The sequence below is a fragment of the Arachis duranensis genome, chromosome 5 (assembly GCF_000817695.3).
Source record: "Arachis duranensis cultivar V14167 chromosome 5, aradu.V14167.gnm2.J7QH, whole genome shotgun sequence".
NCBI lineage: Eukaryota > Viridiplantae > Streptophyta > Magnoliopsida > Fabales > Fabaceae > Arachis > Arachis duranensis.
Window position 1 is genome coordinate 77,882,769 of NC_029776.3, and position 14,784 is coordinate 77,897,552.

A 14,784-nucleotide genomic window follows, 5' to 3' on the forward strand; every position below is an offset into this window, starting at 1 on the left:
CCCATACCCTGCTCAAGGCCACATGCTCCCGCTCCTAGACCTCACCCACAAACTAGCACTATACGGTCTCACCATCACCATAATAATCACACCAAACAATCTCTCAACCCTCGAACCCCTCTTAACAACCCACACAACAACCATCCATACACTTACGCTCCCTTTCCCTTCTCACCCCAACCTCCCCGCAGGTGCAGAAAACGTCCGTGAGGTTGGTAACACTGGAAACTACCCCTTCATCAACGCCCTCTCTAAACTCCAAACCCCAATCATCCAGTGGTTTAGATCCCAAACCAACCCCCCTTTGGCTCTCATCTCTGATTTCTTCCTTGGATGGACTCAACAAATCGCTGACAAAATCGGTATCAAGAGAATTGCATTCTTCTCCTCCGGCGCCTTCCTCACCGCCGTCTCCCACCACTGCTGGCGGAACCTCCTTCCCCTTCCGCCACAAACCAGAGAGTTTGAGTTCCCTGGCCTCCCCGGAACACCATCGTTTCCGCGGGAGCATCTTCCTTCCATTTTCCTCCGATACAAGGATTCTGACCCGGACGCCGAGCTGGTCAAAGAGGGATTCGCATTTGCGAATCCCACAAGCTGGGCATCGGTGTTCAACACGTTCCAGGCCTTGGAAGAACCATATTTGAACCACCTTCGAGCTGGCTTAAAACCCGGAAGGGTCCTTGCTGTCGGCCCGTTGGGTTTCAATCGGGCCGACCAGAGCCTGAACGAAAAAGGACATGACACTTTGCTGAGGTGGTTGAATAAGTGGGAGGAGGGTGCAGTTTTGTATGTTTGCTTTGGGAGTCAGAAAGTGTTATCAAAGCAACAAATGGAAGGGCTTGCTTTAGGATTGGAAAGATCGATGATCCCATTCGTTTGGGTCGTGAAGGAAGGGTGCGGACCCGTACCAGATGGGTTTGCTGAACGGGTTTCGGGTCGTGGTCTTGTGGTGAGGACCTGGGCTCCGCAGGTGGTGATTTTGGGCCACCGGGCCGTGGGCGGGTTCTTGAGCCACTGTGGGTGGAACTCGGTGCTGGAGGCTGTGACGGAGGGAGTCATGATTCTTGGGTGGCCCATGGAGGCTGACCAGTTCGTGAACGCCAGGCTATTGGTGAAAGACATGGGGGTGGGCGTGACGGTGTGCGAGGGGGCCAGTTTGACACCCGATCCGGATGAGTTGGGCCGGGCCATTGCAGGCACGATGGGGCCGGAAAACCCACGGAGGAGGAAGGCAAAGTGGTTGAGGGAGGAAGCCGCGAAGGCTGTTGGAAATGGTGGGCAGTCCTCTAAGGAGTTGGATGAACTCGTAGAGCTCTTGGTGCTGCTCAGTGTAAAGGAGGAACGATGCTGGTATGTATTACATTACATTGCATTATATTATTTATAGTAAAATTCAACCTGGTTCTTCTCATTTTTTTATTTTTTTTTTCAAAAAATTGGTTAAATAATAATAAAAATTAGTTTTATAGAAGTTTTATTTATAATTTGTGAAGATTGTAAACTCTCGTAAACTATTAATAAGTTTATTTTTAAAAAATTTCTTCATCAATGATGATTAAGTAGAGAAATTAAAGTCCATTGCTGAAAAAGATATCATAAAAAAAAAGTATTTGTAGTACGAAAATATTTTAAAGAAAAAAATAGCATTGAATAAGAAATAAAATAAAATAATATTAATGTTGATGATATTTGTATTGGTGATTATTCTAAACCCGGTATTCAGGTCCTTTCGCCGAACTTGGTTACCCGGGCTTAGGTCACCACCACGGCCCCAGGCCAAGTAATCGCAAACCGGCGTAGGAATTTCTGGTCTAACATCCAAATTCAAATACCTCCTTTATCCTATCTTGGCCAATAAGATAAGATAACAACTACACATTATTTAAACCAAGGTTCTGAGAATCGAACCGATCATCAAATTGCTCTACTCACTAGTTCACTGGTTCACTAGTCCAACCGGTCTAACCGGTGGTTCAACTGAAAAAACTATTTTAGAATAGAATAATAAATAAATTATAAATAAACATTCTAAAATATAATTATAGTCTAATATATATCTTAAAATATCTTCGAAATTTAAAACATTATATAAAATATCATCAACCAAATTCATATGATCTTATCAAAATACAAACTCAAAAGTTAAATAGTAAAAAAATATATCTAAATATTAAATCCCAACATCATGATTTATCAATCATCAAAATTTGCAAGAACTTGTTGCAAATTTGCTTCGGTGGGATCATCTTCACCTTCATTTCCACCCTTTTGAGCAGAAGAATCAAGAGATGTAGCATAAAAACCACTACTACCACCGCTACTTTGATATAAATCAGCATCAATATCACCTAATAAAATACACATGTTATATTATATTATAAACTAAAAACATTCTAATAAATCATTAGAAAATAAACTATAATACTCACGCAATAAGTCATCGAAATTACTAAGAAGATCAGACTCTTTGTCTACAACCTCTTCTGTCACCCAAAAGTCAACTAAATTGATGCTTTCATAATCAATTGGATTATATTATTTCTTTTGCTTTCTTTTTTTCCTTCCTAAAAAGTTAAATACAATATATGAATAATTAATAATTTACAAATTTGTTATGATGAAGATTACATATGAAATAATATAATATTGCATGAAACATATATTACCTGGATTTAAGACGCAAATTATAAGTAACATAAATAATATCATTCAGTCTATCATGTTCCAATCTATTTCTTCTTTTTGTATGAATCTGGTAAAAAAGACTCCAATTTCTCTCACACCCAGAAGAAGCAGATGATTGACTAAGAATACGAACAACTATTTTTTGTAAACATGGAGCAAAATTACCGAATAACCTCCACCATTCATCTACCAATTATAAAACCATAACATATTAGAATTTATCAATTAAGAACATAAAAGCATAAAACAAGTTACTATTACTTAAACAAATATTCAAATATTCTTACCAGGCTTAAGTTTAGATACAGCTAGAATAGCTTCTCGTCTATCAAAGCATTCCTTCCGATCTCTATATAAATATATTTCTTTTATTGCCTCAACTGAATCCAAATTGTTACACTTTCAATACAAGGTAACAAGATCAAGCAAATCTCGCATAACATCAGGTGCTTCTTTATAATTTTCATTAAGAAAGAATGCAGGATTCAGGAAGTAAGCTGTCGCATGAAGATCTTTCTTCAAATGCTTGTCCCATTTTGAGTTGATAATATCTTTGTACGGCTGATATGCAGTCTTGTTTTGCTTAAACATATTTTAAATTGCATCTTCTGCCCTTAGCATTCCTTCATAAACATATCCCAAAGATGGTTTGTTATCAGCATCAACAAGTCTCAACAATTTAATCAGAGGGCCTACAAGTTTATATGCAGTAAAGCAATCATCTCAAAATTTGCTATCCAAAATAATAGCTCTCACAACTCTACCAGTAGCACTCTTTTCTAATTTGTGACCAGTAAAGAATGAATCTACACTGAATGCTTGCGAATCTGTTTTATGCTCAAAGATGCTCTTCAATGTGATAAACACGGTTGCAAAATGGGTTGCACCAGGACATACAATTTCTCTCCAATTAGGTCTTTTTCTAAACTAAGATAAGAAAATCATATGATTGTACACAAATACTGTGATCTTTGAAGCATATGTTGCAAGGTTAGAAATATGCGCCATGCTGCTTATATCTTTCAAGATAAGATTAAGGCAATGAGTAGCACATGGTGACTAATAGATATTATCATATTTCTGATTGATAAGCCTACCAGCAGTAACATAATTGGCCGTATTGTCAGTCACAACATGCACAATATCATCAGGGTCAATCCATTCAATCACCTCAGAAAACAAATTGTACAAGTGTAAAGCATTTTTTATGATACTGAAAGCATCTATTGATTTCCCAAGGCACAAACCTTTAGAATAATACACCAGGAAATTAATTAACGTTCTTTGTCTTTGATCTGTCCAACCACCAGCCATGAGGGTACATCGAGTTTCTCTCCATGCACTCCTATAACTATCAACTAGCATTTGACATTCTCTTTTACGATCAGCTAACAAGTGAACCATTAACTTATCATAAGAAGAACCCTTGTAACCAGGTCCAATATCAGCAACACCATCTAGCATATCTTGGAAAAATGGCAACATCACAACATTAAATAGAATTTTACAATCCAAAATCCACCAAGCAAACCATTTATCAACCTCGTGTATCGCCTCTTTGTTTTTCAAAACACTTTTAAGACTTGGTTGAGTTCCTGGAGTTGTTCTTGGTACAAACATAGAAAGAATGACTTTGGCTTTCTTTTTTGCATCGCCTCTAACCACTTGCTGACTCGAAGTACGCTGCTGTTCTTCTTGAACTATTGCTTCATCAATTGCATCCTCTACCTCATCACCGCCCTTTTCACTAAAACTTACTTTTCATTTGTTTTTGTTGGTCTGAATTTCTTTCATTAAATTTTTCATCTGTTTTTCCATATCATATGGAACTTTAGGACATTTTTTCACATCTCCAATAATCTTTGCTAGATGTTTCTTCATCCTGTGAATTCTGCCTCCATTGAAAACTTGTAGATAAAATAAACATTGATATTATGATTTTTTATTCACTATTTGTAGAGTAACATATTCCAAGCTAAATCTGTTCTTCCCCGTAAATTAGAAAAATGTTATGACTGACTATCGTTAGTACTAGGGGGATTAGGATTAGCAGCATCATTCAAAATAGGAGGATTGGCAGGCAAGTTATTATTCACAAATGCATTATTATTAGCAATCGCTTCTTGATTAATACTCTTATTCATAACTGAAATTAATAAAACAAATATGAAATTAAAAATAGACGCAGCACAATGAGAAATAAAAAAAATCATCAACAAGACCATATCTAAATTTTACTTATAGCATTCAGCAACAAACAAACCAAAACATTAACTAATAACCACAAAACACTAAACTTTCACCCAACAATTACAAACAAAGCCAGCAATTACAAAACAAAGCCATCAGTAAATTTGAACAAAAAATTAAGAGCCTTTAGCAACTAGTAATTACAAAACAGAGCCATTAGTAAATTTGAACAAAAATTTTAGAGCCATCACTTTCCAACAATTACAAAATAGTAAAACACTAAAACATACTAACAGAGCTATCGAGCCATTAGTAAATTTGAAAAAAAAATTTACAACCATCACCAACCAGTAAATACAAGACAAATCCATCAGCAACAGGCAATTACAAAATATTACAAGAACAAGAATTTCAGAACTTCAAATGAAGAAGAATACCAAACATTCAAAAATTAAAAGGAAGAAGTGAAAGCGAAGAATTGAAAGCAGGGCCACTAACTTTCGACAGAGACACGGACGGCAACTGGCGAGACGAGGCGATAGGCGAGACAATGGCAAGCCGCAAACCGATGGTGAGCTACTCCATGCCACGAATAGAGAAGCCAGCGAAGATGAAGACGACGTGCCGAGTTACCTGGGTTCCAGACACAGGGAAGAGGAAGAAGAAGTGGCACCGAGGACCTGGGGACGGCAGTAGCAATGAAGGGCTAGGGTTTTGCTTTGCTATAGAGGTCTCCAAGGAGTGCACGAATGATTGGGGGAAGAAGGGGGGGTTGGTTCACGAATGGTTCTGGCTTTTTTTTATATAGATAAAAATACGGTGTCATTTTATTCGAACTGGCCAGCTGCCGGTCCAGTCCAACCGGCCAGTTCTCGGCCGGTTCGTTAGTTTTGAGGTGGTTCTCTCTCCAGTGGTTATAAACAGCGGACCGGACCGCTTTTATCACAGGTTCTAGTTGAACCGATTCGACCGGCTAGTCCGGTCTGGTTTTCAAAACCATGATATAAACGGAGCTAAGGACTCCATTAGGTATGTGACTAATCCCCTCCTATACATCTCAGATCTATTCTGACTTGAGCATCGGAGTGTCTTTGTAGGTATCACCCCCTACCGATCCAAGAGTTCGACATGTCATCATCAAGACCGGCTAGTATCTGATCCCTCTCACAACCTGTATGAGTGACATCTTGTACATTGGCGCCATCTATGGGGACCAGCCAAGTCTTGACAGCATGGCAGAAGAATTCGAGGAGCGATCCTTAAGTCATCACGACAAACCAGACCCACCAAACCTAATACATAAGCCATAAAGTAATACTCCCCCGCCAACCCACAGGAAGGTAACTAGTGTAGTACAAGTATGAGAAGACTGGATTCCCAAAAATACCGATGGCCTGGGAGAAAAGGCGATCCATATCATTCAAGAGCTGTTTGGGAGGGTACAGACCCTAGAGGGCCAAATTCCAAAGAGCGATACCAGTTAGAGCATACAAGTCAAACGACCTCTAAAAGCCGATCACGGTGAGAAACCTAAAATGATAAATCCCCTGATTGGTATCATATTAAACGCCAAAATCGTAGCATCTCCCACGAACTAGAATGCCAACGAAGCGATGAAGATAGAAGGCAGCGCCGAGATCCCAAAGGACAAAAAGTGAGTATATCATAATAGGAGCCATCCCGTTCTCTGAAAGAATCCTAAAAGCCAAGCTACCAAAAGGTTTTGACAAACCGACCGATATGAAATACAATAGTACGAAAGACCCCTAGGAACACCTAATGACTTTCGAAGCTAGGATGAACCTAGAAGGAGCCGCCAATACAGTTCGATGTAGGGAATTCATGGTTTAACGCCCTGCCGAATGACTCGATCGCCATTTTTGACGATATCTCCAGAAAGTTTATGGCACAATTTACTACTAGAATTGCCAAAGCTAAGCACTCGATCATCCTGCTTGGAGTCACCCAACGACAAGACAAACCCACAAGAAAGTACCTCGACAGGTTCAATGACGGTGCCTAATGGTCGACAGGCTCACGAACTCAGTGGCCAGCTTTTGTCTGACTAACGAACTCATAAATGAAGACTTTTGGAAGCACCTAACCACCAAATCGGTGTGGACAATGCATGAAATTCAGAACATGGCAAGGGAGTACATAAACAACAAAGAGGTCAGCCAAGTCATGGCCGCCAATATGCAGCACCATGGCAAGGCAGTGCCATAAAGCAAACCCCTCCCAAAGAAACCCTAAATGAGCACTTAAAACCTGCCTCCACCAACCGACCACCCAGAGTGGAAAAATTCACAAACTACACACCCCTACCAGCCCTAATCGTAGAAATCTATCACCAGATAACAGAGCGAGGCATCCTCCTGAAGGCACGACAATTGAAGGAATGAACAGGCGGTAACAAAAGCCTATATTGCGACTATCACAGGAGATACAACCACAAAACTCAAGACTGCTTCGACCAGAAAGATGCCCTAGAACAAGGCATTCAAAATAGTAAACTTTCCGATTTTGCCAAGATCATCTAGGAACCCCGAAAAGTCGAACATGTAAGATCACCAGAGCGAGAAGGGTGCAATCCTAGGATGATGCGACAAGCGCACTAAGAAAGCCTAGAAATTGACCCGACTATAATAGTGAATGTGATTATGGGAAAAGATGCACCAAAAAAATCCAAGTCAAAGCTGAAAAAGATCTTCAAGTACTACATGAAAGATGAGACACAACCCCCTGTCTGTTAGGAGCCATTACATTCTCCCCTGATGATTTCCAAAATGACATTTCAGCGGAGGATACCCCCTTCCTCATCTCAATAAAGGTCAGAATCGGATTAGTAAAACGAATACTAGTAGACACCGGAGCTAATTCCAACATCCTCTTTAGAATAGCCTTCAACAAACTCGGACTCCGAAATGAAAATCTACAAAGCCACTGCAACAGAGTGACCAGACTCGAAAACAACTTTCTCAAACTAGAAGGATCCATCGTACTGCTAATAACCATTGGAACTAGAAGCTAGAGGTAATCAATACTCTCCAAATTCGTGGTCCTTAAAAACACCACAGCTTACAACATCATCTTGGAGAGGAAAATAATCAATGACCTATTTGCCGTCATATTCACCAAGTTTCTCATCATGAAATTTCAATCCAACAACGGCACCATTGGAACAATACACGGTAACCGGGAAGTCATAGTAGAATGCGACAATGCTAGCCTACCTCTCCGGAAGCGATCTTGAGACGCGGCAGGGATCTTCCTAGCCGACCTCGACGCACGACAAGATGATCAGCCGAGACCAGAGTCAGAGAAAGACATGGAAAAATTATAGATAGGAATTCACATTCATTAATAAAAACTTGCCCTTTAGCCTAAAAGGCGAACTCGTAGAGATCTTAAGGCAAAACAAAAACCTATTCGCCTTCATCCCGACTGACATGCCAAGAATACACCCATAATTGATGTCTCATCGATTGGTCGTAAACTCCGAAGCCAAGCCAGTAGCATAAAGAAGAAGAAAGATATCTACAGACCGAGCGTTCGAGTTCAAAAAGAAAGTCAAGAGCCTACTTAAAGCGGGCTTCATCCGAGACCTTTTGCCAAACATTGATGGAGTAGTAGATGCTGCCTTGGGACACTAGTACCTCAGCTTTATGGATGCGTGCTCCGGGTACAATCAAATACCAATGCACTGACTAGACGAGGAGAAAACTGCGTTCATAACCCCCGAAGGCACATACTGCTATATACAGTCATGCCCTTTAAGTTGAAAAATGTCAAGGCTTCCTACAAGCGGCTCGTCACCAAGATCTTTAAAGATCTCTCAAGGACCAAACTGGAGGTCTACATTGACGACATGATAGCCAAAACTCAAACTAGAGAGGAAGTCATTGACGACCTAAAGCTTATACTGGGTACACTAAGGAAGCACGAAATGTGCCTCAACCTAACAAAGTGCACCTTCGGCATGGAGGTCGGGAAGTTCCTGGGCTTCATGATCACACAATGAGGAGTAGAAACAAACCTAGAAAAGTGTAAGGCCATCCTTGAGATGAGCAGCCCTGTAAACCTTAAGGATGTCCAAAGACTAATGGCACAACTCAGTGCTCTCTCATGCTTCCTCGGAGCCTCGGCCCAAAAAGCCATCCCTTTCTTCAAACTCATGAAAAGGGCATATTGTTCATATGTTAAATGCGAAGAGGCTTTTCAGTACTTCAAAAGAATACTAGCAGAGCCCCCATACTCTCAAGACCAAGAACGAGAGAGACGTTTTACCTCTTCATTTCTATAATAGAGGAAGCGATAGCAGCAGCTCTCATCCAAGAAGACAAGCAAATGACCAAATCCCCGTATACTTCATAAGTAAGGTCTTCTAAAACGCTGAGATGCGATACTCCAGATTCGAGAAACTCGCCTTCGCACTATTCACGATGTTCTGATGCCTTTGGCATTACTTCTCTAGATATTTATGAGTGAAGAGGATTAAGAAATTAAAATTCATTATAGGGGAAGTGAAAATAATTAGAATACGCATTAAAATACTAATCTTAGAGGTTTTAGCCCAAAATCGGGCCATTGAGCTAAATCGAGTGAACCGGCCCAAGTGGGTCCAAGTCCACACTATATAAACCCGCTTTTTCAACACAAGACAACACATTTCTCCACTTTGAAGAGAGATACATGGCTGAGGAGAAGAGAGGAAGAAGAGAGAAAATCATAAACTCCTTGTGATCTTCAAATATCCATAACTATCTCTCTAGAGCTTTGATCGTCATACCATTTGTGGCCACGCGAAGCCTATCTCGCCATCTTCAATTCTATCTAAACATTTTAGTAAGCACTTCCTTCACCAATCTCCAGTTTTGGTTTTGGTTTGAAAATCACGTTATTGGCTTGTGTGTTCATGAAACTTGGTGATTCATGTGTTTAGGGGGAGCTCTAGCTTAAGTTCTAGCTAGTTTTCATCACTAAATTCAGTCGGTAAAGGTAAGGACTACTCTCCCTATGTAGCCCTAGTTATTGAAGCCTTAGTTATTGAGTATTGTGTATATTATGTGAAATTAGTGTAGATTGAGTTTTGAAGGTATTGAATTAATTATTGGTGGTGCTTGAGCTTGGCGGAGGTGAAATTGGAATTTGGACTTAGTGGATTTCAAGATTTGAAGGTTGATTTTGGCTTCTTAAGAGGTACAATTTAAGTTTTATTTAAAAATCATGTAATGTGAAATGAAGTCCTAGGCTAGATTTCCTTAAGAATAGGATTGAATTGCATGATTGGTTGAAATTAAAATGTTGCAATTGATGAGTTGTTGGATTTGGTTGTGAATAGTGATTGGTGGTTTATGAGTTTTTGATTAAAATTGATGAAATTGATGAGTTGATGAATTTGAATGTGAGAACATGATGTAAAATTTGGTTGGGTTGGTAGTTATTGAATAATGATGGAGATTGTTGAAATGAATGATTAGGTTTGTGATTGAGTTAGAGATTGTGGAATTTATTGTTGAAGAAATGAGGCTTTGATAATTTTATAATTGGAAGTTAAATTGCTAGCTAATGAATGGTTAGGGAGGTAGAGAATGATGATATGTATGTTGAAACTATGTAGGAATTGCTTTTGTATGGTTTTGGTTTATTTTGGGACAAGGAGTTTATGAGGTTTGAGAAAATTGGAAAATTCTATTTTTGGGTAAAAGTGAATTTTTGACCAAATTCGACGGGCCGTAACTCAATCCTTGGAGTTGAGAATTCAATAAAACTAGATTTTTATGAAAATTTATTTAAAAATCTTTCCAATGGTTCAAGATTGATTGAAAAATGAATTTTGTACAAAAAGTTATACAAGTTTGAAAATCGGGTGGAAAATTAAATTCTGTAGCATATAAGCTTTTGAAAACCTGGTATGCATGCGTATGCAAAAAACACTCATGCGTACGCGAGAATTTAGCTCGGCTAAGTGCTCCCGCATACGTGAATGTGGCTCACGCACATGACCATGTCTTTTGAAACTCAAGCGTATGCGAAGGTGGTCCGCGTACGCGAGATTTTCAAGTTTACACTCATGCGTGCGTAAAATGTGCATACGTACACAATCACCCCTATTTTACTGAAAAGTGAATTTTTAAGTTCTCAACCATTCTTTGAGCCTTCTAAACCTCTGTAAATTCTGTTATGAGTCTAGAGCTGGTATAATAGAGGGTAGAAGAGTTAAGAATGAGAACGTATGAGTTGAGTTAGTGAATTGAAGAAAGATGGATTAAATGTAATGAGGATGATGAGGATGATCATCATGATGAGGAAAGATGATGATTGATTCGATTAAGGAAGATGAGAATGATTATGATAATAATAGATGACGATCATTGATTACGAATATGACTATGAATGAAGTGAAATAAGATTGAGTACAAGTTTGATAATGAGTGATGGGGAGTAGAAAGCCTGATTTTGGTAAATAGGTGACGGATTGGAGAGGTTGAGGATTCCCTTCGGATTATAAGTTATATACAATAAATGAAGATTTTGATGAAATTAAGATTGAGAAGTGTGTCGGGCACTATATCCCAAGAATATGACAGGCAGTATATCCCAGAATGAATAGGCGAGTTGAGGTTGAGGACTCCCTCTCTCGTGTTGTCATTATAGTTGAGATTTGAATTGTTGTGGTGAGGACGGTGGCTTTATCCTGCTCACATATAGGCAAGTTAAGATTGAGGATTCTCTCTCTTGTTGTGATAGACAAGCTGAGGATGAGGATTCCTCTCTTGTTGAGGTGGGCAGGTGAGGTTGAGAATTTTCTCTCTTGTTACATCAGGAAATTGAATGGAGAAGGTTGAGAATTTTCTTCGATTCAATTTCTAGTTGTGATATGAACGAGTGAGGTTTAGGATTCCCTATCATTACATCACAGTCTCTCTCTAAATGGGAGGTTAAGGATTCCCTCCTGGAAAGTTGAGGATTCCTTCGTGTTGAGAGACGATATCCGGGTTAGCTACCAAGTGTGTCGAGTTTTGGCTGTATAATTGACAGATGAGCTCATTAGCCATAGGGTAGACATGCATCATTTGCACTTAATTGCTTTGTTTGGGTTTGCTATACTTTTGGCTTGTTAATTTGTGCATATTAAATGACTTTGTGCTAATTGCTTTAGTTGACTATACTTGTGGTTTATTTGTTTATCTTGCTTGTGTTTGCATATCTGAGAAGTCCCTCATGCTAGTGTCGGTTGACGCTGAGGGCTGTCCTTGATGAGATGAAATGGTGAAATGAATGAATAATAAAGATAAATATTGAATGAGATAATTTGAGCTCCCGGGGTAGATACAGTAGAGTGATTCCACTTGCTTTGGGTGGAAATTTGATGTATTGAGATAGGATCAATGAGTTCAAACAATCTGAAGGTTGTTCTAGTTAAAGTTGGTGAGTTGTGAAAATAAAGAAGAAAGTGAATTAGAGTAGAATCCCTTCAGATACTTACCTAATCATGGATTAGTGAGAACCTAGCATGGAAAGATTGTTATGTGGAAGTTTAAGATTACTTAGTGAGTTTTCGTTACCTTATATTGTATTTACTTGGCATTTTTACTGTACTGGAAACTCATGGGTCGGAGGTTCTCATTGTGTATTTATCTATTATTTTTCAGATGCAGGTCTTGATACTCCAAAGTGATTTGAAGTTTGTTTGGAAGACGGTGAAATGATCTTGAGCTCTGTTTATATTTTGCTTAGATTTCTCTCTTTCTTTATTTTGAAAAATTTTATGATGTATATGTATTTCATTTTGAAAACTTGCTTATAGAAGCCTTGATGTAATTATTGGCAAAAATAGAAAATATTGTTGTCAACTGCTTTCATCATTGTAATCCTAGTCAACCTAATCTTCGCCGGTCATGACTAGTGGCTATATATATATATATATATATACTCTATTCCACCTTTACATTTTATTTTACCCCGCTTATCCGAATGCTTTCAGACGCTGCATGTGTGTATTATGCTCGCAGTTTTCATTTAAATCCTTTCAAGCTTCTCGTTTAATAATTTATTTTAACTATATACATGTATTATAAATCCTCCTTGAGTCGTGCCACCTTATTATCATTAACTTATACTCGAGCATAAGGATTTGAATATTAGGGTGTTACATTTTCCATGCTAATCTAATTTGAATTTTACAATATTATGTGACAAATTAGGGAGAAACAACTTGCTCGCTAAAAATAAAAACTTTAGTGACATATTAGCTAGGAAATTTTCCATCACAAAATGCATTTCAAGTCTTTATGATGAATTAGCTAGGAACATTGTTCCTTACTATTTCGCACAAAGTTTATTTAGTGACGAACTAGTGTGTGAATTATTTCTCTCTAATTTATATCAAACACTTGCGACGGAACAGTGACAACAATATCCCTCACTACTTTACTTTTATTCTATTGAACTCCTAAGTAACTGATTTGCTAGAACATTGTCACTCACTAATTAATTTGTGACAAATTAGCGAGAAAATTTTTCCTGCTCTTTTTTTAGCTACAAGACTCAATTTGTGAGAAACAAACTTACTCGCGAATCTCTCGCTTATCAGTTAGTTTTCTCAAGTTTGGATATTTTGTGTCTGTTCATTAATTTTGTCATTAGTACGTCATTGATTCCTCGCTAGTTAGTGACAGAAGTGACTGATGATACATCATCTTAAGCGATTTTTAGGTTCTTTTTTATTTATTTTCTTAGGTTTTAATCAAATTTCTTATGTTTTCTAATGAAAATTCATAAATAATCAAATATTTGGAGTTGGATAGTATTTTTGTATTTTCAGGAGTTTTTGGCTAAAAAATGAGCAAAAAATTTTATTTTTTACAAAGAAAACACAAGTACAGTTTAAGGGTAGTAAAACTGTACCCTAAGTAGGAAAACCATGCCTAAAAGGGAGAAAACTAGAGCACAAACACACAAGCCCAGCATGCATGTCTAGAAGCCCGGCATACAAGATCTCAACGCTGACCTCTTCATACTCAGGTGATCATAACTAGAGCTAAAGATGTCCAAATGAGGCAGTTTCAATTGAGTTACAAAGCTAACATTCAAAGCTTCAAAATGATATGTATATATCTGTAGTGGGCATTTAGTTTGAACCACACAATACCATCATTTTTGGACGCAAAAAATAGTGCCCCATACTTCACCATGCACGCCCGGCGGCCAAGGCCCCATGCCTGGTGGTCCCTCTCTCCAAACATGCATTCCCGGCATACCTTACTAGAAGTCTAGCGGATAGCTCTCTTGAAGGTGTAATTGGGATACACTCCCAAAGTTCTCTATACAAGCCAAGCGTAAAGATACTTTCCAAACTCCCAAGATGTAACAATTAAGGCACAGTCTCAATCATCATATCATTAGAAGCCTTAATCACATCCAAAAGATTCAAGATTTCAGAAGATTAGTTATTAATTCTTTCTAGAAATATAAAATATTTGGTTGTTAGGATTTATTTCAAGATTAGATTTGGATTATTGTTTTGATTCAAATTTAAAGGCATTAATTAGTTATCTTATCTTTCTCTCCAAAAGATGAGATTAGGATACTTTGAATTTGAATTCTAAAATTAGGATATAAATAAGTGAACTTTGTTCGCAGATGAAGACATCTCGGTTCTTCAGCATAGTTTCTTCTTGTTTTGTTTCATTCCTCGTTGGGTAACTAATCCTCTGTCAAAAGGGTTAGGAGCTTTGTTTATGTTTTCTATGGATTATTAATCTAAGTTTATTCTATTTTGAAGTCTTGCATTGATCTATTTCATGATTGAGTTATTATTTCTTCATTCGAATTAGTGGTCTCGAAAGGTATGTCAATCCTTTTTGAATTCTTTTATTATAATTGGAAAATTTAATACTTGAA

The 14,784-nt window shown here is 38.3% G+C and overlaps 1 protein-coding gene across 1 annotated transcript; it reads left to right on the forward strand.

Annotated features, from left to right (window-relative positions):
• The first annotated feature begins 6 nt into the window (after window positions 1–6).
• On the forward strand, window positions 7–12,799 carry LOC107489625 (UDP-glycosyltransferase 89A2-like). The gene is made up of 2 exons (XM_016110381.2): window positions 7–1,353; window positions 12,534–12,799. Coding segments are annotated over exons 1-2 (1,332 nt in total). The 5' UTR covers window positions 7–22; the 3' UTR covers window positions 12,535–12,799.
• The last annotated feature ends 1,985 nt before the right edge of the window (window positions 12,800–14,784 follow it).